Source organism: Orbicella faveolata, unplaced genomic scaffold (genome assembly GCF_042242905.1).
Source record: "Orbicella faveolata isolate gen_17 unplaced genomic scaffold, um_ofav_v1 contig_24, whole genome shotgun sequence".
Taxonomy (NCBI): Eukaryota; Metazoa; Cnidaria; class Anthozoa; order Scleractinia; family Merulinidae; genus Orbicella; species Orbicella faveolata.
The window spans coordinates 2,364,380-2,389,373 of record NW_028301552.1 but is presented as its reverse complement, the minus strand read 5'-3'; the positions used below and the strand labels follow the sequence as shown (position 1 = coordinate 2,389,373).

General features: G+C 40.2%; 1 protein-coding gene and 1 pseudogene across 2 annotated transcripts; one reads left to right on the top strand and one right to left on the bottom strand.

The window, feature by feature from the left end:
• Positions 1 to 388: 388 nt before the first annotated feature.
• On the top strand, positions 389 to 7,479 carry LOC110042378 (uncharacterized). The gene is made up of 2 exons (XM_089292709.1): positions 389 to 3,261; positions 3,808 to 7,479. Exons 1-2 carry the CDS (start codon positions 395 to 397, stop codon positions 3,818 to 3,820), a joined length of 2,880 nt encoding a protein of 959 aa, XP_089148835.1. The 5' UTR covers positions 389 to 394; the 3' UTR covers positions 3,821 to 7,479.
• A 3,096-nt stretch (positions 7,480 to 10,575) lies between these two features.
• LOC110043972 (cytosolic phospholipase A2-like) lies at positions 10,576 to 22,251 on the bottom strand (annotated as a pseudogene). Its single transcript, XR_016208037.1, has 14 exons — positions 22,170 to 22,251; positions 21,412 to 21,558; positions 20,763 to 20,878; positions 20,641 to 20,678; positions 20,298 to 20,433; positions 18,523 to 18,659; positions 17,752 to 17,977; positions 17,377 to 17,494; positions 16,751 to 16,888; positions 14,505 to 14,618; positions 13,080 to 13,371; positions 12,684 to 12,876; positions 11,837 to 12,026; positions 10,576 to 10,908 (listed from the first exon to the last, which is right to left on the bottom strand). The product of XR_016208037.1 is annotated as a cytosolic phospholipase A2-like (transcript).
• Between the last annotated feature and the right edge of the window lie 2,743 nt (positions 22,252 to 24,994).

The window sequence follows — 24,994 nt, the reverse complement described above, 5'->3', positions numbered from 1 at the left end:
TAACAACATAAGAGAATGTATGACAACCTTGTTCCCAGGGCCACTCTCCTTTCGAAGAGCGCGAAAAAAACTCGGCCTGATCACAAGTTACTTTGATCAAACAGAAGGCGATTGTAAAGATTGTAGGATAAAAAGACTGTGTAGTAGCAATATCCTCAGATCTCAAGGCAATTTAAGACTGAAAGGTACGTTTTAAGGCTTTAAGGCTGTGTCGTTGTCATCCTAAAACCTTCCAAGGCTCTAAGACCCTCGGGCTAAAATATACCAACAGGGAAATACCTATAAAGTAAGTATGCAACCTTTATTAATGTGTCTAATGCCCTTAACTCATTAGCTCTATAACGTTACAAGTAGTCAACTTAACATGTCAATTTTCAACATAATTTGCACAGAAATGGAACAAAGCAAATCAAAGATTATAGATAATCATCTGCAACATCTTAACATTGCCAAAGAAATGGGGGACAGGGTTGGAGAAGGAAATGCTTATGGCAATCTCGGCAATGCTTATCGCCGCCTCGGTGATGTCAAACAAGCCATAGAGTACCACATGCTCCATCTTACCATTGCCAAAGAAGTGGGCGACAGGGCTGGAGAAGGAGGTGTCTACAGCAATCTCGGCAATGCTTATGCGAGCCTCGGTGATTTCAAACAAGCCATAGAGTACCACATGCTCCATCTTACCATTGCCAAAGAAGTGGGCGACAGGGCTGGAGAAGGAGGTGCCTACGGCAATCTCGGCATTGCTTATCGGAGCCTCAGTGATTTCAAACAAGCCATAGAGTACCACATGCTCGATCTTACCATTGCCAAAGAAGTGGGCGACAGGGCTGGAGAAGGATGTGCCTACGGCAATCTCGGCAATGCTTATCGCCACCTCGGTGATTTCAAACAAGCCCTAGACTACCACATGCTTCATCTTACCATTGCCAAAGAACTAGGCGACAGGGCTGGAGAAGGAGGTGCCTACGGCGATCTCGGCATTGTTTATAACTGCCTCGGTGTTTTCAAACAAGCCATAGAGTACCACATGCTCCATCTTACCATTGCCAATGAAGTGGGCGACAGGGCTGGAGAAGGACATGCCTACGGCAGTCTCGGCATTGCTTATGAGCACCTCGGTGATTTCAAACAAGCCATAGAGTACCACATGCTCCATCTTACCATTGCCAAAGAAGTGGGCGACAGGGCTGGAGAAGGAGGTGCCTACTGCAATCTCGGCAATGCTTATCGGTCGCTCGGTGATTTCAAACAAGCCATAGAGTACCACATGCTCCATCTTACCATTGCCAAAGAAGTGGGCGACAGGGCTGGAGAAGGATGTGCCTACGGTAATCTCGGCAATGCTTATCAGAGCCTCGGTGATTTCAAACAAGCCATAGAGTACCACATGCTTGTTATTACTATTGCCAAAGAAGTGGGCGACAGGGCTAAAGAAGGAGTTGCCTACGGCAATCTCGGCAATACTTATGCCAGTCTCCGTGATTTCAGGAAAGCGACTTGGTACTGTGAGCAAAGTCTTCAAATTGCGAAAAAAACCGGAGATAAGGCTTCAGAAGGGATTGCGTATGGTTCCCTTGGCGGGATTCGACTACGCCTTGGTGATGAGTCAGGAGGAGTACAGTACTGCTTACAGTCTCTCAAGACTGCCCAGAGAGTAGGAGACAAAATTGCCGAAGAATATGCGTATTGTAAACTTGGTGGAGCTTATCACCGTCAAGGTGATTTAAAGCGAAGCATAGAATGCCACAAGAAGCATCTTAACATCGCCAGAGAAGTTGGGGACAAGTGTGGTGAAGGATGTGCGTGTTATTCACTAGGCTGTGATTTTGAATTGTCGGGTCGTTTGCATGAGGCTCTGGATCATTATCGTTCCAGTGTAAAAGTGCACAATGACATAAGACATCTTCAAGTCGAAGATGTGTGGAAAGTGAGCTTTCGTGATATGCGTCATCATGTGTACACAGCTTTGTGGAGATTACTGGTAAGGCTTTCAAAGATTGACGAGGCTTTATGTGCGGCTGAGCAAGGACGAGCACAGGCCTTAATGGACCTCATGAAGATACAGTATGACCTTCAACTACTACATTCTGAGTTTCCTGGTGATGAAGAAAAGTTCTCAAACTTGGCAAGCCCTACGTCCACTCAAACAGTTTTTGTGGCACTCCAGGGTAAAAAAATCAATTTATGGGTCCTATGCAAGGGAAACAATGTCCAGTTTCGACAAAACACGGTAGAAGAGAGAGATGCAGTTTGCTTTATAGAGCGGTTGAGGAAAAGTGTTCTGAAAGAAAACCAGATTCGTGGTCGTTCTTTAGATAAGCTGAGAGAAGAATCTCCACCAAGCCATTCATCTGATCAAACAGTACAGTTGACACCAGCCACAACCAGTTCTTTGCGTGTTTTGTACCGCAGTATTTTTGAGCCCATCAGAAGCATGTTAAAAGGGGATGAAATAGTCATTGTTCCAGATGGTCCACTACACCTTACTCCTTTCGCTGCGTTTTTGGATGAAGCTTCAAGATACCTGAGTGAATCGTTCAGGATCCGTATAATCCCCTCGCTGACCAGCTTACAGCTGTTTGAAGATTGTGCTGGGAGCTACCACAGTAACACTGGGGTGTTGCTTGTTGGCGATCCATGTTTGGAGCAGGTTACAAACATCTTTGGTGAACCCATTTTGCCACAGCTGCCACATGCCATGAATGAAGTAAAGATGATTGGCGAGATTCTAAACACCACCCCCCTAACAGGAAGGGAAGCAACTAAGGAAGAGGTGCTTAAAAGAATCACCTCTGTTGCTTTGGTTCACATCGCAGCACATGGCAATAGCGAACATGGTGAAATTGCTTTGGCTCCAAACTCAACACAGAAGTATATCAGTCGAGCAGGGTACATGAAGCATCACATGCTGAAAATAGCTGACGTGCAAGCTGTTCAGCTACGAGCAAGGCTTGTTGTTCTTAGTTGCTGCCATAGTGGCCAAGGAGAGATCAAAGCTGAGGGTGTGATCGGTATTGCTCGAGCTTTCCTGGGTGCTGGGGCTCGTTCTGTTCTAGTGTCTCTCTGGGCAATTGATGACAAGGCCACTTTGGAGTTTATGAAATTCTTCTATCAAAACATCCGTGATGGAAACAGCGCCAGTGTGTCTCTCAACCGGGCTATGAAAAGTCTCAGAGAATCAGAAAAGTTTAGTGAGGTGAAACACTGGGCCCCGTTTGTACTCATTGGCGATGACGTCACACTGGATTTTGGAGCACTGTAAGTAAAATATGTTTGAAAGCTCAACCGTTGTTAACCCCTGCTATTAGAGATATGTGAGCTTTTCTGTATTTCTGTGTTCCTTTCTTGTACACCCTTACATGTCAAAAAGCTGGTCACTGTTTCTAAAAGAAAAATTCAACTTTTGAGGCAATGCCAAAAATATATATACTTCCCAGTACGTTAAGAAGAGTATTTTTCTATTTATGTTGTATTAGTAATGCTTTTTGCGACGTTTGACGCGCGTTTGTCCTCTTGTAAAAGTAAGGAGATAATAATGTAAGAATAAGATAGGTTTTCGATAGTCCCGCAATATATTCGAAACGCTGGATGCGTTACTTTTGAATAATGAATAAGATATCGGAGAAAGCTTTCCATTCTTTTCAATATTGTCCTCCCAATCTAGTCGCATAGTGAACATCACTCTGAATACTCCGCCATCTGTTGGTGCAAAACATTCAAAAGCAACGAGATAAAAGAAGGAAATGAATGCAAGCAATTATGGCTGCAAGTGTGCCCACTCATTGCACTTCATTTCTTTTTCAGGACTGAGATCTGAGCAGCCACGAGGAAAGAAATATTCACCAGCAACCAAGGAATAAAAACGGTCACTGACACTGTTCACTTACATTTTTTGTTCCCTGATGTTTTCTTTGCCTTGCGCTTCTTACAGTTTTAAAATCACTAATCAGAAACGATCACTTACACATGACACCAACTGGTGAGATGGGAATGATTATAGAGCTCGGGGGGCAAACAAGAAACAAAAGAAAAACCTGTTAGTCTCGAGATTAGTGTGATAAGAGGAAAAATCAGTACACTAAGAGTGAATTATAGCGAAATCGAACGGTTTACAATGTGAATTATTCTTTACGGAAGTAACAGCTGAAACAGCCTTCTGTATGTCTTGAAACTGATTTTCTAACTTTCTAACTCTTATCCATTATTTAGCCATATTCTGCCTGGGGTGCAGTGTTTGTGATTCCTTTTATAACGTAAAACGTATTTAAGCAGTGCTGAAACACCAATTTTTCTCACGTGATTGTTCATGCCACGATAACAAAGTTTTGAAGGGTTGTTGTACCCATATTTGCCTTTTTACTTTAGTTTCTTCTAGAGCCTTTGCAGTTTTTTTGCGTCCTGAAAGTATTTGGAGTGACGGATGAATTTAATATGTAAGATCTTCCCGGTACAAGTTATACTTTCCGAGTCACTAGCCTTCCTGAGGATCCAGCATCGTGAAAACCCAGGCAGAATATATGAAAATAGTGTTAGAGAAACAGCAAGCGTTAATGTTAATCGCTTTCGCAAGCAAAATGAAAGAATGTCTTTATCATTTAGAAATGTTTTGAAATTAAAAGTTATCCGTAACGGAAGTACGGTCTTACTAGAATCTAACATGAACACCGTGATTGTGTCAATTAGCTTTTCACGTTTACACAAAAGTTGTTTTGTTTTAGTTTTTATTAGTTTTGGATAGCGAAGAGATCGTCATTATTTCTTAGGTTCACTCCCTTTGATCAAAAAGAAAGCGAAACACACTGGCCTTTAGGCTTTGGTCTTCCGCTACACAATTACAATGATTTATTTGATTGTTACAAGCATCTGCCGATCAAGAATCGGACTCCAAAGTCATCTCAGAAAATGTTTAAGGAAATGTACAACTACTAACACACGCTACAATTACGGACTAGATTGTCCGATAATGCAAATATAATAATACAATACAAGAATTATAAACTATGTTTGTAGGGAATAGGAACAGAATTTTAAAGCATGTAAAGAAATAGTAATGACACTTTTTTCCTTACTGGTTTTTCCTGTGGTTTCATATATTTATGATTGTCAAGATAGTCTTATACAATAAGTACTTATATAGTTCTCCCGTTTTTTTACGGACCATAAGATATGAAGTAGTATTTCGTTGTCAGAATGGGCCAATGTCAACTTGGTCTATATCCGGTGATCCAACTAATGCTCAAGGGTTGATCATGTGAGAATTTTAAGTAAAGGGGCCGCTTTAGCGTGCTTGAAGAAGCAACCAAAGCTTAGCAAAATAAGTAAACTATCACTTACTGGTGAATAAATTCTTTCAGAAGGAATTCTTCTCAAAGTTGGGCAAAACATGGTGTGCTCTTCATTCTCGTTGAAATTAAACAAGCTCCTCGAAAAAGGCCCAGCATCTCTTTGTTTATCTGCTCGAAGATCGAAGGAGGCAAGTTTCATTTTTCTTTTTGGCTTTTCCATTATTTTTCAGTAAATTTGGACAAAGAAATGAAATGCGATATCACTAGCCATATTCAAGTTTGACAGTGGCCCGGCCAGTTCACAAATATGGCAAATTAACGTAGCTGAGGGAATTTATCAAGTGTTGTTATAAATACGTTTAAGTTGTGATCTGAACTAACATTATCTTTAACCGTCTGGTCACTAACTCGGTGCTGTTCAATAATGTTAAATGCTTTCGGTGCCTTTAAGTTGGAGATGCTCATTCAATTTGTGTAAGCCTCTGCTTGAACAATCGACCGGCCATGGAACAAAGGAGAATTTGAAACGATACACGGTTAGACAATGACCAAGCCACAACCAAGCCCTTTGTACAGAACAGCAAGCTAGTGAAGTGCTGACTAATTTCCAAGTCTTGATGATGACAGTATAACGGCGGGCAGACTGAGAGATTCAGAACAGAGCCATTTTAAAACTTTTTATATTTGAAAGCTTAAGCCCCGACCAAACGATCGCAACATTTCAACGCAACATATCGCAACATTGTTGGGAGCAACATGTTGCGTGCGTTTGGCCACCCTGTTGCAACGTGTTGCGACGTGTTGCGACATGTCGGGTGTTGTTGGCTCAAATTTGAACCTGGTCAAATTTTTCATGCAACATTTGTGGATGTTGCATGATGTTGTAGCCGTTTGGCCAGGTTCGTTCAACAATGTTGCACCCGGGCATGCGCACTTGTTCGATTTTCATTACCCAACATGTCGCAACACGTCGCAACAGGGTGGCCAAATGCACGCAACATGTTGCGATATGTTGCGTTCAAATGTTGCGATCGTTTGGCCGGAGTTTGCAAATGCTGGGCCAACAAAGTTGGGATATGTTTTGTTGAAATGTTGCGATCGTTTGGCCGGGGCTTTACATTAGAATGTGAAGGTTAACCAAGAAGAACTTTACCCTTCCGTCTAAGTGACCGTTTTCTGACATTGCCGCACTGTGTATAGCGTATATCGAAATGCTATAGTTATTGAATAATTACTTAGCTTTTCTGACTGTGGACATGTTTGTGGAAGCTCCTCACAGCCTTAATTAAAGAAACAGGACGTTAAAAGTTCTTGCTAAGCTCAGTGATAGCATTACATTTACAGAACATTAGGAGGCGACGAGCTGTTCAATAAATTTCTTTTGTGAAGAAACTTGAATTTTTTCAGGTGTATGTTAGCTGTTTGTTAACCCAAACATGTCCACAGCATGATAATAAAAGGGTTAAGACGAAATCCGATAGAAAATCGAGTAATTTCAGTTTTTAGTGGACAAAAGCCTTGTCACTTAAGGTATTTTACAGTCGTTTTTACATTTTTTTGTAGCCAAAGATATAAATAGTTGACTGAAATAACACCGAAAACAATTTCCAAAGAAACTCGAGAAAATATGCTTCAAAGTTCAGTGAAATTGTGCAGTTACAGGTAAGATTTCATCATCATCAGTTTTATTTCACCAGTACTTTGAAAATTTGTTTTTGACATTTGGTGTTGTTAGAAATGATTTATTTTGAGAAGATATCTACATAGTTGCACAGAAGCTTGCGAAACGATGCCAATGATCTCGGTACAAAGTTTTTGTCCACTTGTTACTCGAACTTCCGGTGGATTCCTTCGTTATATAAGTAAAAGGTAGAATTGATTGTAATTTAACATGGACAATCAGTTATAATCAATCATATATAGTTATAGATAAAATAAACCGTTGCTAACTGTCAGGATTAAATTAAATTGTTGATAAATTAAATTGTCCAACTCTCTGTTTCACGCGAATGTGGAGAATTAAGCGCTTTTTGACCAAGGGTAATGGTACGACCATGTAGCGAACAACAATTTGAGATAAAACTTTGAAAAAGACGCAAAAATTATTTGACTGTCAAAATTATTCAAAATACATTAGACCAAGTTGCAAAAAAATCTGTCGACTTCGTTTCATGTTTGTCTGGTTTCATGGAAGCTGCGAAATTTATAAGAGATTCGAATGAGTTAAAAAAGGCGTTATAAAAATTCTTACAGAGCGCAAAGAGGCCTTGGTACGAGTTAAGCGCTTCCGCGTGTTGCAGGATCAGTGTGGAGAGCGGCTTTCCCTGTAAGTTCGCGTAAGAGATAATGACAAAAGTAAACCACTCAATCCATTTTTTTTCATTCCTTTATTCACTTTCATCCTAATTAACAAGATTGTATGCTTCTTGTGATAAAAGCCAAAAAATGGATGGCGCGAAGGCCTAAGGTCGAGTTTAGCTCTAGTTTTTTGTTAAATCCCAGCAGGATCTAGAAATAGCCAATTTTATGACACCGATTATGCTCACGTGGACAGCCCAAGGGGCTTTACAAGTATTTGTATCTTCCACGAAAACATCCACACGACGCGCGCGGTGAACTCATAAGAAGAAGTGGGTAGCATCTCTAAAAAATAACGTGAGCGGCATTATCTTGAACATAATGCCTATATGGAGAATTCACTGACTTAAATCTTTTACCTTTGATTCCTTCTTGGTATTATTTATCGGGTGAATATCATGCAGTAAATGTCACGGACAAGTATAACGCTAGTAGTTATAATGACCTTTCGCTCCGACCACTATATTTCTAAGTTATACCTAGGGTGGGATCCTCATGGTAACAGTTTCATTAGACGTGAGAATTGTGAACGTTTTCGTTTTTGCTGCAATTTGAGTGCGCTTGTATCTCGATTTCAACACTCGCACGTTCAGGCATTGTGTAATTTTTTGGGGGAAAGAGGATCACCCCCTTCAGTCCTTAGGGACTTTGCAATAACTAACAGTCACTCCGTCTGATGTAACCGTTTTATTTCATTTGTGAATAAGAGGAAAAAAGACCGACTCCCCGTGCTTACCGGTAAGTCAACTGTTTGAAAATTCTTAACAAAACACAACGGACTTCCCGCAGCTTCTCCCGAACATTGGAAAACTGTTTGATTCTTGAACCTGGAATGATTTTGAGAAACAGACTTTGCTAACTGAACGAAGGATTTCCAAACGTTTACTTAATGTACGTATTATCTTCCCTCCAGGCCGATTAACCTGACCATGCGGGATATGAATTATTCCACGAACGCTCGTTGGATATGAGATGATAGATAGCCAACGCCGATTTGGTGATAATCATCTCATATCCAACAAGCGCGAGTGGAATAATTGCTTTATTGAAAACGTCCTAAAAATAAAGAAAACTGAACTAAAATAAAAGCAAAAAACCCCAAAAAGTTACGCCTATGCCGACCATATTTTAGAAATAAACAATAGCCTCCATTTGTGTCTATACACAATTCTAATACATGTTTTAAAGAGTGGACGAAGGATATGAGAGTTAATCTTCCGTACAGGCATTTTTCCCAACGTCATCTCTCGCCCGTTTATAATAAACATGGCTACCAGTTCGTCGGGTGGATAATGTTGCAACGTGCGTTGTGTGTATGTTTTATGTTGAAGATGAAAATCCTCGTAAACCCGCTTGGGCAATCCACGTGACTTAAATCCGCGTCATAGGATTAGCTACTTCAGACCCTCCTGGGATTTCGGAAACCTTGAGAGATCTAAAAATAACTAGAGAGGGATTACCTTGGAAACAAGGCCTGTGTGGAAGATAAATTCTCTAACTCTTCATCCGCTCTTCATCTTATAAAATAAAGAATGTTTTAAATCTGCATGAGTAAATAAATAATGAATATTCTGCTTTTTATAGTTTTCTGTAGTTGAAGGAGCTAGGTCACGGTCGCGCATGCGCGTGTTGTCACGAAACAGTTTGAAAGTTTTAGCCTCAAACTTTCAAAATCGTCGGCGAGGACGTATTCGTAACTTTATCGGAAAGTATCTTTCCCATCCTTGAGTGGTCTATTCTTTTGATAGCGGTTATAAGTCAATTGATTGTGCTAGAGTATTTACATGTAGATTTTGGCTCGTGTTCGATGTTTTGTGAGTGAATTTTCGTGTATGTTGTGATGCAGTGTGATGTCTTCTCGAGGCGGTCGGCGATCTGCAAGTGGTCGGAAGAGGATTTACACTTCAGTTTCTGAGGGAGTAACGTTTTGGCTTTTATTCTTCGTCAGTATCTGCGATGATTTATGGCGAATATTGGAGTGATTCAGCGTTCGCTGGCCACCTTCTTTCCCTAGAATGACGAACGCAAGTACCTTTCGTTTATCTCTCACGCGCAGTTTGCCACTTTGCTTGTATCGTTTATCTAGTCATTTTACATGTTTCCTATTCTTTTGCCTCTCAAATAAAGGAAAGTAAGTTAGTAGAGGAAAATACGAGACGAGAGAAGATACGGAAAAATAGCCCTTCCGCAAAATGATCCGCACATGCGCAGGTCGTGACGTAGTTCCTTTAATAATAAGTTCCTGTTAAATACATTGTTAATAAATACAATAATACACCAAAGGATAGTTAGCTTTATCATTCAGATTTCCGTAATGTCAGACAGGGACCGCGCAGGGAGAGGGCCTGGAGAGGGGGTGGCTTTAATGTTGCCAATTAATGTTACACCAACGATAATTGGAATTTTTTAAAGAGGACAGCCAAAACGGAGGTCTTCGAAAACTCTGAAGCCGAAATTCAGATGCTTGCACGTTCTCATCCGTCTACCCTAATACGTTCTGGAAACGATGCGTTTTCGAAACCTCATCAAACGTTCCGTGTTCACACCATCGTTTCAGTAACCGTCACTTGCGAATGTGCAAACATCTGAATTTCGACTTCAGAGTTTTCGAAGACCTCCGTTTTGGCTGTCCTCTTTAAGACGATATAGGGCTCCGTTTTCAATTGTCTCCTGACTGTAGACAGCGTTTGCAAACGTTTACGTTTTCGCTGAAGAGGATGAGCGTCTGGAACGAATTAGTGTGGACAAGGCCTGAGATTTTAGAACAAACATATCCCACGAAAACACGGAATTATTACAGGCAAATATATATTCTAAATCCGTGGAATATAGCGTTTTGACCACCAAGAATTTGCTGCATTTGGTAAGTTATTTTTTGATTGATACACCGTTTACACAGCGTTAGTTAAATCCCGCTGAAAGAAAATCGTTGGGTCCCTGGTTTATTTACAAGGTTATTTATAAAAGGGGAGTTACAAGAGAGTAAATTTCTCTGGGCAAAGTCAGATTTTATTTTGAATTTACAGGTCGGATAACCTGTCGGAGAGATGAGCTCGACGCTGGCGTCGTCTTTGAATGCATCCAGCAATGACGTCTTTAATTGTTTGTTCACCGAGGAGCGTGTTAAATTCATTGAGGTCCGCCTATCGATTAAACTGTTCATTTCGATAGTGAAAGTTGAAAGTGCTGTACCAGTTGTGGCGATCCTCGAACAGTGAAAAGTCTGCATAGTTCTTTTCTTCGGTTGTTTCTCGAAGTATGCCTGTTAGGATTGAATAGAGTTAGTTATTAAAATATTTCAAATAAAACTGTCCTTCTGACAAGTAAATAAAGTCTGTTTTCGCGCCAGATATTACAAGTAAACATACCATGGTTGAAAATTTCAACTCGCAAGAGGTAGCCCTGTTGCCGTGTTATATCGTTTAGATAAATGTTACTTATTTTTTATTATTTATTTCAATATATGTGGTTCGCTTTCGTCGGCGTAGTTAACTTTATTTTCAGTTTATCCCCAGTCAATAATTACCATTAACTAGAGATAAACTGAGAAAAAAAATAACTATTTGAAGAAAATGGACTACTTATAGTAGAAATAAAAAAAAACTGAGCAGTGAAAATAAACTGCAACATGTACAAAGCGTGCAGTAACTCAGAACAACCGAGAATCCATCCGAGTGGAAGCGAGGAGAGCTGGAACCTAGTAAAACCAGCGCCTTAAACTACTTGGACTCCCTGCACTTACCCTGTTCGAGGCGGTCGGGCTGGAAAACGAAAAAACGGCGAATGGAAAAAAGAAAGTTGCGGTCTTTGTTTCCACTAACCATTTTTCCTACTAACCCAGTTATTTGTGCAGGTCTCCGAATAACCGAGCAGCTGGAACTGGTTACGTTGCCTTTATGTTGATATGACGGGATTTATGTTAATGAAAATTTCACCTTGGTCAAGCATTTTGATGGCGTTAGAGACGATATAAAAGTTCGAAGGAATATCAGTCTTTTGTCCTCCTTTTTGTACTCTTCTACTGTTTTTGATCGCTTGTAGTGATTTTTAGGCCCTTGGGAGTCTTGAAATCAAGTGTGTAGCTCATTTGGTACAAAGAAACACACTTTTCGCATAAACAAAGTTTTCATAAATCCAGCTTTATATAGACACAACAACAATAACGACAAAGAATCAAGTTGGTGCGATACCTGGTTTGAGTTGTTCCTTGAAAGTTCTATTTGCCAGCACAAAATGAATAACGATTGGACAAGTTGGATCTTGTGGATCTTGAAACACGTAAAATTCTTTCATTCCATGCCTTTGGTACTGCAATTCTGCTTCAATTGGAGGAAATTTTAATTTGTTCTTTATCGCCCATTGTTCTGCTAATAGGAGTTCCTGATATGATACACAAAAATATATATATATTTCATATTATGGCCCTCTAGAGGCCATATGTGCCACGAGGCACAAAGAAGCTAGGTAACAGGTAACAGGTATTATGGCTTCTAGGCAACCATTGGGGTCGTTAAGTAACGCTCTCCTTATGTAAGGATAATCGTTACGTGACAACCCAAGTAACGGATGCGAAGAATGCCAAACTAACAAGAATCTAAAACAGTGGAGAAGCCCTGCTTATGGCCCCGTCAATTCAAAGTACGCTCATCCCCACCCACCCGCTCCCCCATCCCTCCGGGCATTGGTCGTGCATTACTCATCTTTTTTGGTCGTTGATGATAGAAGAATAATCTTGTCCTAATTATTATAAACCTTCGGAAAGTAACAAAACTTAACAAATAATGCAACAATTAGCATTCCATCCCGTCCAGGATTGAAGCCCTAACATACTTTTGTGGCTGGTTTTGGTTTTCTTCTAACACTGAAATTAAAGCATAGATGTCGCAAAACTGAGGTCACAAAACATCCAGCCAACCAATACGATTAATGCTCGTTACACAAAAATATTATGGCTTAATTTTACTGAACAACACAAACAGAATCACCGAAGTAAACGGCGTTTCAGTGGGTCGACCTCGTTTTGAAATACATCTTTACCTCGAAGCAAAATTCAACATCTCTTTTCCTCACACTGAAGTCAAAGGAGAGAAACACATCCACATCCCTCTCAGGCCTCAACAGGGGAGGGTACGGGGAATTGAACACAAGCCCATTGTCAACCAAGTAGATGCGACGAGATGTGAGCGCAGACTCGTCAGCGGTTTGTACTTCCTCATCAACTTTGCCTGTGATATACATTGAGAAGATTAATATTCGAGCAGCATTCCACATCAGCGCTCATCGGCACTATTAAGTAACCTCAGGGGGTGGTTGGGGGGCCTAGAAGAAGTTCGTGAATACCGCCCATAACAACGTCACTTGATACAGTCTCTTGCAAGCGAAACAAGCCGAGCTTGCGCTCCTCTTCCTCGTATTCAGGTTTCGAGGGTTGCTGAGAACAATGGTGCTGACGTCATTACTTGCAGACCGCGAAGAAAATTGTGTACCAGACCTGCTCGACCAGCTCGAGTCTTAAACACAGCAAGCTTATCCACAAGAGTTTCAAAGAACCGCCCAAAGAAGCCTCCATCGTCATCGTCATCGTGTTTCTCTTTAGTTTCATCGTTGCTGTCGCTGTTGTTGTTGTTGTTGTTGTTAGGACCGTCAGTGACATAATTGTCATCTTCATCGTCGCTGTCACTGTCCGCAGCGTCGTCGTCATCATCTTTCCCGTCGACTGCATCTCCTGTATGAGACAGTGAGATAAAAGGTGAATTGACATGCCTGTAATGAATACTTGGCCTGAAATTCAAGTTCAGAAACAGGCACGTAATCTGGAAAATCAATTGGTGATGAGTGAAACTAGGAAATAATTTCTCGCGCATTTGGTCTACATTCTTGTTAGAATTTTGGCAAAACGCAAGTGAAATTATTTCTTAATTTCAAGAGTATACAATTTTATTACCTTTAATATCATGTGTGTTAAATAACGTTTGCAATCGTGGGTTTTGGACTTGTTTATTGAACCGAGAAATTTCACGCCAAACGTTATCATGGCAATTTTGTAATTTCACACGTGAAATTATACCGATTAGCGCTGAAATTTCGCGCCAACATTAAGGAGTAAATTGTCACGCATGATTTTTTATTAGAACAGTAAGAGGGGTGGTAGCCTAAACACCGTATTGTTCAACTCCGAGTGGTCGAATGGCGTCGAGTGGTCTAGTGGCTTCCAGTGGTCGATTGGCGTCGAATGGTCGGCGTTAAAACGCTGGCCATAGTCATTTTGTTGTGTTATTGGGTTAGACATTTGCATTGCCTCAAACTGCGCACGGTTTCTCCCTGATGACAAGATTACAAGATACATCCTTAAATATAAAACTCACATCACCAATGTTGTAAAACGCTTGACTTAAGTTTCTAATCAGTGGGGATGTACCTGGTAAACGAGGGCTCTGCGCGAGATTCACTTTGGCGTATAGTTTGTATGTCAAATTTTTAGCTTAAAAGAATGAAGTTTAAGGGTGCCGCTCTCCATTTTGCCAGACCGACCGGTCAGAGACCAGTGGATTCCCCGAGGAAAACTGGAACGACACTTTTCGATCAAACTGGGCCAACCAGGAATAGTTCTTACCATTTTTTATTCCTTTCCCGAATTTCCTACATAATTGAAATCTACTGAGGAGATGTAGGGCAATGAACTGGTTTTTCAAAATGGACCGGCAAATATTTCGGTCCAACCGGTGAAGTGGACCACCTCCAGAGGTCGGGTGGTCCGTATATTCCGGTCTGACCAAACCGAAACGGACCTTTTTATTTGACTACCCACCGGAATCTCCGGAATATTTGGCATAATGGAAAGCACCCTAAATGACATACGTAGCTCTTCTCTCAGATCTCCTTCGTTACTCATCTCGTCTACTGTATCACTGGGAAGTTTTCTCTCACGAAGTACACGCTGGAGTAGTACGGTAAAGGCGCTGCCCCATATGCCTGCGGGCAAATCAGTAATGTTAACTTAACAATGTCCTCTTAAGCTTCGTTTTTCATGTCCCTTAGCTTTTCAGATCTTAGGAGGGTTTTTTCCCTCATTTTTTACCGCGCGAATAACACAGTAGTTTTAGACAGATAAAGGAATAGCCCTGCAGAGAGCCTCACGTGATTCGAAATGGACAATCAACAAACGAAGCCGAAAAGGAACTTAATTCGTCTAACCGACCGAGATATTCATTTGAGCATGTTCATTCGAGGACGCCTCTAAAATCAGTCCATATTTGTGACAAGGTGCAGATCACCAAAGTTTGAAACACTAAACTAATGAGGGAGAGAGAAATTAATCCGTTTTCATTCCTCCACTTCCAGCAATTTGATCTTAAATTTTAAGGGATTAAGGGATTTTGATTGTTTAAAACAAGTTGGGACTGACAAATTACAGTACATGAAGAAATAAATTAATAAAGAAACAAGATATAAAATGAATAATTTCAATATTAGGGCTAATGGTCTGAAATTAGGTGGACAGTATCCCTGAATGACTCTAAAAGAGCCACTGCCTGTAAATATGGAGAATCCGACGACAGGTCAGAAAATTCGAATTTTCTTTTATTGTGTCAAAAAGACCCTTTTGGTGAACTATTTTCAGAAATATACTTAGGGCCATTTCTGAGGTATGATGTTAAAAATTATTGCTTACATGTGTGATACACAATGTCAAAGAAAAATTTTTTTATGAAACATGTCGAATTATGTTCATAAAGATGACGTTCTCGCTCGGTCGTGTAAAAATAGCGCAAATAGTCGAAATACCCTTTATAGTTTTTCGTCTAGAGCGCTTAATTTTTACGGGCCAGACTAGCCATTAAGACATGGTATGCCCATAGCATAGCTCTTTCTTTAGAACCTCTTATTTGTCGAGAGATTCGTATACTAGAAGAGTTATGACCCTCTAAAACTAGTTGAAATTTTACACGTAAATTAAATTGCGACAGTTGTATTTTTCAAACGGCCTGAAGTAGACAAAACATATTTACTTCAAGATGGCGTTTAGGTCAGAGGAATGATCAAAGTGTAAATTACAAATTGTTTGAGTGTGAAATCCAGGCAAGCTCCCTTCTTTCGGTACTGGCCTGATGAAAATGTGCAATTTCACACAAATTCCATCGGCCATCTTGGTTGATTGAGTGGTATTTCGAATTTTCCCAGATATATTTCACAAAAATGTGAACTCGCTGGAACTTTTAAAGTATATTTCTGAAAATAGTTCACCAAAAGGGTCTTTCTGACGCAATAAAAGAAAATCCGAATTTTCCGACCTGTCCTCGGATTCTCCATATTTACAGGCAGTGGCTCTTAACTGTCCTATTTATAGCCGAGTAACAAATCGTAATACCAGTTCGATAGCTCACTGCTAGTGCACATGCATAGGTCTATAGAAATATTGCTCCTTCTTCAGGGAACTGTTTCAAATCCACAAGGAAGGATTGTTATTTTGATTTTTAGCGACTCTTCGTTTAATCCATAATTAGGTCCTTTCAATCCTGTATTTAGTAGTAGAAGTCTTTATTAAGAAATCAGTTACAACATACGTTGTTATCGGTCTTATAAAAAAGGGGTAAGAATCGAGTCATATTTCAGTGCAGTGGATGTATCCTACTCTAAGAGACTATGATCTAAGAAAACATATTCCCGTACCCCGTGGTAAACTTTTCAAGCTGTTTTGAGCTTCAGGTGTCTTTCTAAAAAATAGCTTCGTAGTATGACCACGCGCTAAAATTAGATTTATGGTGGCTCAAGACAGTTTCCAGCGTTTAGATCCCGTGCCGTTTTTGAACTATACGCCCCTAAAGTTGTAATTAAGGGTGTTTTTAGCAGGTCATACTGTTGCTATGGTAACCCATTGTGTCACGAAGATGATAACAACGTGTTCACTGATGATTGGGCAGTTTTTTGACACCATGATTGTAACATCAACTGATAAAGAGTGGTTATAACGACTCATCAAAATCTAACTGCTGGAAACTGTTTTGAGTCACCTTAAAAGATATCATTGGAAGAGGCCCATGTAGGGAGAATGTGTTCTCTTCGATCATAGTCTCTTGCTGAGACTCAGCGACAGCTCATCTTACCTTGTAAGTAGTGAAGTGGCGGTTCTGGATATGATGTCACTAGTTTACCGCAGAAAAACTTGCTTCCAAAGAATTCTGTTTTCATGAAAGTACCATATCTTGGGATGCCTATTTCGTACGGCGAAAACTCGAGCCATTCTGTAAGTAAAAGTCGAAATTTTAAAATGTTTCCCGGTTGGTCTAATGCATAGATTAAAATCATAGAATAAAAATTTTATGACGAATTTTATTTGCTGCATCTTTTCGCTAACTCCCAAGTAAAGTCGGCATCCAGGGAAAGTTCATTTAAAAATGGTTGTTGTAAAAATTTCCACCTTATGTTTTTACTAACCCACGGATATTCTTTAAAGTTACTCGGCAACCTGGTTACCAAGGTCCACTCCTTTCAAGGAAAAGAGGTGCCTGGAACTCTATTTCCTTGTGCCACGTGAGTTTATTTTTAGTTTGCTAATTTTCGCTGTCATTTCAGTTAAAACTTGATATAATAACTATTTTAGCGCGAATAGTGAGTTAATCTTCGTCTTATCTGTATATGTTTTTCATGCACGGACTGGAATATCGTGTACAAATTCCTTTAGATTCCCCTCAGTACTCTCCCCAACCCTCCCCCCCCCCCCCTCCCTCACCACAATATTCCTTGGCTGGGATGTCCTTTTTTACGTGAACACAGCAGTACAGCGGAAAAGGAACCAGGGCTCCCTCGATTTTTTTCTGTTGTTCACTTAGTAACGGCATTTCGTCGCGCTGTGAAAAAAAAAAGGAACAATCTCAATTTCACATTTTTTTAATCAAAATAGATAAATATGACATAGTGAAAATGTGTAACAAGAAACTTTTTTAGGGTGATTTTCACTCGAGTGTCGAAAGCAATCAAGTGGCATTTGCTTTAGTCTTGCATTACTACGCTAAGTGATTGGCTTAAAAACTCGCGCCGCTTTGACACCCAATCAGAATTTCAAAACCAATATTGGTTTTGGAATTCTGATTGGGTGACGACTTACATCTTTCAGAATCGTGTCGCCGACCAGGTAACCAAAAACGTCAGTGAAACTAACAGGCTGTCCTCGGCGTTTCTTGTTCATGATAATTTTGAGATGTCTGTACATCCAAGATGGCGTAACCATCAGCCACATCCAATTCTCATCAATGTTTTCTCTCAAGGTGTCTCGAACCACTCTTGGATGTACATGGGGCCAGTCAGGATGAGAATACAACGTGGACAAGTACCTTATAGAGATCGTAAAACCATCATTTATAAACACGAGAGAGACAAAACAGACCGGCCTTCATTTTAACAGTAGAGCGGAAACAAAGGCGCTCATGAAATATATTTTGTTTTCAAATGCGGGATTAGATCTCGAATTTGCCTTTAAAATGTGAATACTTTACCTAAATTTTAATTACTAGACATGAGAAATCTAAAGTGCGAAGTAGTGCACAGTGGTGCTTTGGGACACTAGAGTCTCTGTAAGATCCCCAGGCTTAATAAAGTCATGTTGCCATAAACTAGGTTGCACGTTAATTATTCAGTGGAAAACAGAATGATGAAGTGGCTAGGTTCCTAGGACATCGAGCAGGCCACGTGCGGGCTTTAATTTTAAGAAAGCAATTTTCCATCAGTCCTGTGCACAAACGTGGTATTTCGGATCATTTCACATGGGAGGCTGCCATGAAACTTTGTCTAATGCCGGTTTACATTTGTCCCATGAGCTTCAGTATCAAGAGATGATCACAGTTCTTCTTCGTTACTTTCTAACATGTAGACTACTTACCAAGCTGAACCTGACAACCCTGTTGTGTACATTGCGCAGTCTAACACGCCCATGTCCCTCAGAGCACAGAACACACCGCTGAGTGACACCACGGCACGAAAACCTCCACCGGACCCCAGAATGGCGACATTAGGCATCTGAGAATCAATCAAATACAATGTTCTGCAAAGACCTTCCTATCGACCATTATTTATTGCGTATCGAGTAGTTTATTGCGGCCACTTTCGGTGCATTCTGAAATGGCGTCTCGAGAAGCTGGCATTCGCAGATGGCATGTACAATATTTGTTTTTCTTTGCAATACATACCTTTTAAGGTTGTCACTGCCTATTGCTTAAGCGTTATGTTCCATAGATGTCGTAAAAAATTTCCCACTAGTGTGCAAATCCCCCCTCCTAAATTTGTCGCATGAAAAATTGGATAACAATCGTCAACGCCCGGGAAGGAGGGATTGGCATGTGAAAAGGTCGGGGATAATCGTCGCCCCAGGGATGTAATTTGCAGATTTTCGTCTCACTTAAGGTGTTGTGACTTTCCAGGAGCGAAGCCACGTGTAGATTATGCCTTAACAGGAGCTTGAACCACTCGAACGCACATTGCAATTCAAAGAAACCAGGTTACAGTAAAATCAATAGTTAGCGTTTATTGGAAGGAGCGATGAATCAACAATATAGAAATCAGGATAACAAAATAGAGATGAACTTGTGATGTGAAGTCGTAGTGACGGTTATGATTGTGTTGTTCGAACTAAAAGCAAAACGATACAAAAGGCTTATGTAAGCTAATACTAGTTAAGATACAAAACATAAATCAAGGATACCGATGGAACATAAATCTTAAACTATAACGACACGATTACAACTAAAACATATGTAGCAAAGACTTACTTTGATCTTGCTCCTGCGAGGGTAGCAATGGTAGAAACGATAGCTTAACACGATAGCGATGATAGCGATAGCATAAAATAACAACGAAAACGTAGATGGCGTAACTAAACTGATAAAAATGTGGTGTCTCTAATTACTTGATTCCAAAGGTTATATTGCGAAACTTGCATTGATCACAGCAATCACAGCATGAATAGCAAAACTTAAAAGATGTAAATAATCGTTAATAAGTAATAGTTATTTAAACAAAACAAGGAAGAAAACGAGTTACGAAAGTAACAGGTGTGCGGGACGAAACAGCACTATTTTAAGCTGTGAAGATATCTTTTAGGGTGCGGGTCGACGGAAAAAACGCTGTGTCGTGTCCTTTTCAAATTGGTATCTTTTAGGAGTCAAAAAAAAAAAATCGCGCTATGCACAGATTGGTCTCCTTTAGGAGTTTAATTTAAATTTTACGACGTGCTTCCCCGACCTTTTGACATTAAACATTGGAGTCCCTTGCCCTCTGGCATCAACTTACAAAACAGTTGGAATGTGAACTGCTTGACGAGTCGCTGACGAGGACCGTAAGGAGGCTGAGTCACCTGTTTAAGCCACATTTAAAGCTAATTCAAATCTCTCGAATTGTGTCACCGTAGAATCGACAAAATTTTATCCATGGCCAACTTTTTCTAGACGTCAATCACTGTAATCTAGTGGTTTGGGAAAACTCAAAAGTCTGCGGGTAGGACTTTCTTAGTTATGAATCCTCCCACACTCACTCATATTGTTGCTATCCAAAAACATAGCAGCATTTTTCCATGATAAGCATTTTGATAAGCAGGCATGCTTAGCCATTCAGTCGCAGCAATGGTGGTATTATTAAACCCATTTCTACGTTTTCACTTACTTCATCTATTGTTTGTGGTCCGCGATCACCAAAAAATATCCTCATGGCTTTAAACACAAATTCTTTCCTTCTCAGAATAAATTTCTTCTCCTCCTTGCAAAGGTCTGTACTATAACGCATATCTGTCGGAGCGGTGCTACAAAAACAACGTAATTAAAATTTTGGACACTTGCTGTACCGTTGTTGAGCATAGACTATTTAGCATCGAAATAGTCCTTTAATATAAATATTTTCTTTTGGCCGGGATATCTGTAAAGAATCATCATCTATGTGTGTCGACTCAAATTAGTATGCCAAACACGACTTTTCCGACCCAAAAAGCAAAGAAAATTTGAAACCTTACCAATATTCCACCTTTACTTCCACCTCAACTGTGGACACCTACGTTGAAAGTTAAAATCAGTCAGCTTTGAATTACACTTACACAAAACCTGGAATGGCGGGAAAAGAAACCCACAACTCTACCTTACGAAATGTGAACGTCTTCGTGCAAGTCTTGCTTATTTCCAAAGTTCCAAGATCGAAAGTTTCTGTCTCCACGAAATCATCACTTAATATGTCCGACTCCATCAGTGTTATTTCTGAAAAATAAAAAAAAACGGAAGCTCTGTAAAGTTGGTCGCCGACCAATAAAAGAACCATCTTTGCTGGCTGAGTTCACCATCTTAGTTTTGAACGCCTGAAAGAACCTGGGTCGAGGGTCTCAAGAAGGTTAACCGTAATACATGCCAAAATTTAGCCGTTAGGCGGAAAATTGGAAAATTTTAACTGTTAGTCGCAAAATGGATAGATTTAGATACGAAAGTGAAAGTCTCGAGATCTGTTATCAAGACCCAGATTTTGTGTCTTGTTTTGTGACTTGTGAGCTATATTAGTCTACAATTCTTTTAATAATACCTTTTGCCGTCCGGGAGTGCTCCTAAGACCTTAAATATGTTTTACGGTAATCAAAATATTTATTTTTATTTTTTTACGCAACGCTACGCTCTTTGTAGAAAGGACCCTCTCTCAACAGAGAGCAAGCATAGCGTTACGAGGTTAAAAGGGGCCAGACTGGACTATAAGCGTTCTCAGGAGCAATGACAGGCGCCGTATTTCTAAATTAGCCACTTACGTAACAAGTTCAACTGTTCCGCATCGAGATAAAAATAGAAAGCTTCATCCCATACTGGACTGTTAGTGTTACGTTGAACTTTTGTTCTTCGTTTGCCGTTTGGTGACGTTGGAATTAACAACTTGACATACGGATCTGGGGTATCAACTATCGAAGAAACAGGAAAATATAATAGATATATTAGAGCGTTAAAAATAAGAATTACAGCAGCGTTTTCTAGTAAAAAGAAGATTAAAAACTATGAGCGCGTGACAGCCTGACTACTGTCTTCAACGGATAATTAGAAAATGCAAGAGAGAACGTGAGCAAGTCAAATTGAAGAATATCAAATAAAAGCAAGGAAAGAATCGTTGCCACTCAGAATAACGTTACTTAAACTGTGGAAATGTTTGTTTTTTAAATTTCTTAAAAGATTTAAGACTGAAATCACGAAGCCACAATCAAGACAGTATTATCTGAAAATAATAACGAACAAGAAATAGAATATCAACCAAAACTTCATTAATTCCATCCGTTGGTTACTGAATTATGTAAAAGTAATCGTATAAATGCGAGCGCCACTTGGAAATTCTCTCAAAATTTACGAACTTTAGGGCGAGTCCAATTTGAAAGAATTTCAATAGTACAAATCGGGGAAATCCCTAATTGTTTCAGCTTCGTACGATTACTACCAGGAAAGATCTTAGTCAACTTTCTGGTGTAAGATATATGATATTTGTTTTCTAGATTGACTGAACAAGAGTCAAGACTATACTTACGGAAGTCATCAAATGAACCTAGTGTGATATTGTGTCCTCGGAGTACTGTGATTTTCAGTAATAAACATGGACGATACGAAGCCTGCAAATTAAACAGCAAAAAGAGTTTGTTAAGACTTAGACATCAGGGAACAAGAAATCTCTTTGCTTGATTGCTATTACTTATTCGACGTTTTGACTCTGTCTAGCTCTCTATGGACTTCATATTAATGCCTATACCAATCACAGAGGTGATATTTATCTAGGAAATAAATGGCAACGAATTTTACATGGTTGGGTCGATGAAAGTGCTAAATGTCTTAAATTGAAACTGAAGTCGGACTCGGGCCAGACTGGACCAGATTGCCGTGGCCCCCTTTAGATTTCTTAGCATGAAACAACTATGGGTATTACTTCCCTTGAATGGAGAGAGACAGTAAGAGCTGAGTGTCGTGTTCAAGAATACAACGACCGGAGTCCATTACGCTACTCATTTTTAACCACGCCTGCCTACTATTGACAATGTTAAGGACGTGTTCTATTGGGGTCAACCCAGTTTCAACCGCAGCCGGTTTGGGTTGATACGTTTAACGTTTCTCAGTAGGACACTTTTCCAACCATTTTCTGTTGAAACGCGTTAACTCCTGGCACTAGTCCTTACGCGAGCTACAATCGCGCGAAATAATCACGCAAATGCTTTTTCAACCGTTTTAACCTGGTTTGAGGCCGGTTGAAAAAGTTGATCAATCAAACCAACCGAAAACGATTTTTCTCGAATAGACCACGAGAAAACCCAATCAACCACCAGAAACGGTTGATCCCAGTAGAACACGACCTAAATGTTTATAAGAGTGAAATTAAACTACATGGTGGCGAGTGATTTGCGAGAAACAAAAAAAATGGAAAAACTTGATCTTGAAACGTGCTTTTGTTAGCGAACTCATCACTGGCCTCCAAATTCCGCGCAGCACAATTGGTCTTTTCGATTGCGTGAGAAAAGAAAAACCCTTCATAGTTCTATAATCAAATTATTGTTAGGACGATTTTAAGCTTGAAGAAATTGTACGTGTAAACATTTAGGAGAAGAATCTGGCTGCTTTATATCGTCGTTTTGCGATCTTGTAGTCGTGATCGCCTCGTTTGCCTCCAGAGATGAAGGGCCTTGCCCTCTCTCATCTGAAACAAATGTCTCAATAAAATCAGAAACAGTTTAGTTTCAGAGCTTTCCTGATGCGCACCACGGGAGTGATGGAGCAGCCGATTACTCTCAGCTCCAGCATCCTGGCTCAGTGGTTTATATCTCGCGAGGCATATAATAACAGCTTTATATAAGTGACACAACAAAAAAAGGTTAAAATTATTTACAATTAAATAAGTAAAAAAATATCAAACTTGATCGAGGTCCTCAATATTTATTTTGTTTACGGTGTTCATTTATGGTGTATTTCTCCTTTGCACGGGACCTCCTCCAATTTTTTTCTCTTTGGACTCATTGAAGAACGCCGTCTGATTATTGACTTCATTGGGAGCCTAGGAAGCTTGGGCCCGCCGTCCACACTACGGTCACCGGAAGAATTTAAAAACGCAACGATCACTGGTCGTTTTATATTTTTGTTTGAGGAAATCTCGGCCAGGGAAATCACGTGGTTCTCCTGATCCTATCGTGTTCGAAAAGGTCTGTTTTAAAATTTTTCCGTCCACACGAAAACTCAAAGCCGGCGTTTTCAATTTCCTCCGGTTGGAAGAGCGTTTTCGAAAAGCTCCGTTTTCGTGACGGATTACTCTGGACCGCAGGCCTAACCGTAGAAATAAAGCTGTATGCGTTTTTAAATTTCTCCGGCGTAGTGTGGACGGAGTCTGGAGCAAACCACAACGTCAATGAGCACTACCAGACAAAACGTTTAATGAGCAAAACAAAGGCTGTACAAGTGTGTTCAGTAAACCTTTGTACATTTCATAGCCATCCTCTGCAAAACAGCGACGCAAAATGGCCGCGAACGCGAAAGATGATTCGAACTACTGATTTTTCGTATTTCCATTTAGAACTGAATGCTGTCATTACATATTTAGCCTGAACGAGGTTGGCATCCTGGACAAATTCAATTTTACAAGGCGTTGTCCTCGGCGTCACCGTCGTCATTGTTAAGATCCCTATATTTGCATCTCGGATGCTGGTGGAAGGTCGATACACTTGTTTAACGACTGAGGTCTGTCATCCTAAGTGGCTGCTTTGTGCTTTGCTCATGTTTTATCCCAAGACCAGTCGAACGCAGGTGAGTAATTAGTGTATCGTGTAAAAACCGTAAAAAATTACATAAATTGCAGCCCTTTACCAAGTTTTTTTTTTAATTCAGCGATTAAGTTGTCGAGCATTTCGGTAGGAAGTTTTTCCCTCCTGTTGAAGCAATCTCGTTTACGTTACTTCGCCGATGGAATACCATTTTATCTTCCCCATTACTACACGGCAATCGTTTGCATCTTCTTCTTCAGTATAGCTTAAGGTTTTGAACACTAAAAGGCCATCGTCATCAATAACGTCCTTGAACATGGCGAGTTGATACTCGGGGCTTTCCCACTCCAAACCAAGTAATTATTGCAGTATTTCTCTTTCCATAGCTTCCAGCTCTCGGGGATCTCGCTACTTAATTGACCTCCGAGTCTGAATCTTGCAGAGACAATGATCTCTGGTGGAATAACATTGAAAATTGTGATGCTTTAGGCCGCGAGGCACCGGAAGTTGTTTTCGCTCGTAGGCATTCGTAGACGATGGACGCTGTCGACGAATTTGAACTACCCTTTTGCTGCAACATGTAATATTAGATGGCAGAGGGGACCTTAAACGAACC

Bases quoted from the DNA above. Each gene is read 5' to 3' on its own strand.
- LOC110042378 (XM_089292709.1), top strand. From the start codon at position 395: ATGGAACAAAGCAAATCAAAGATTATAGATAATCATCTGCAACATCTT.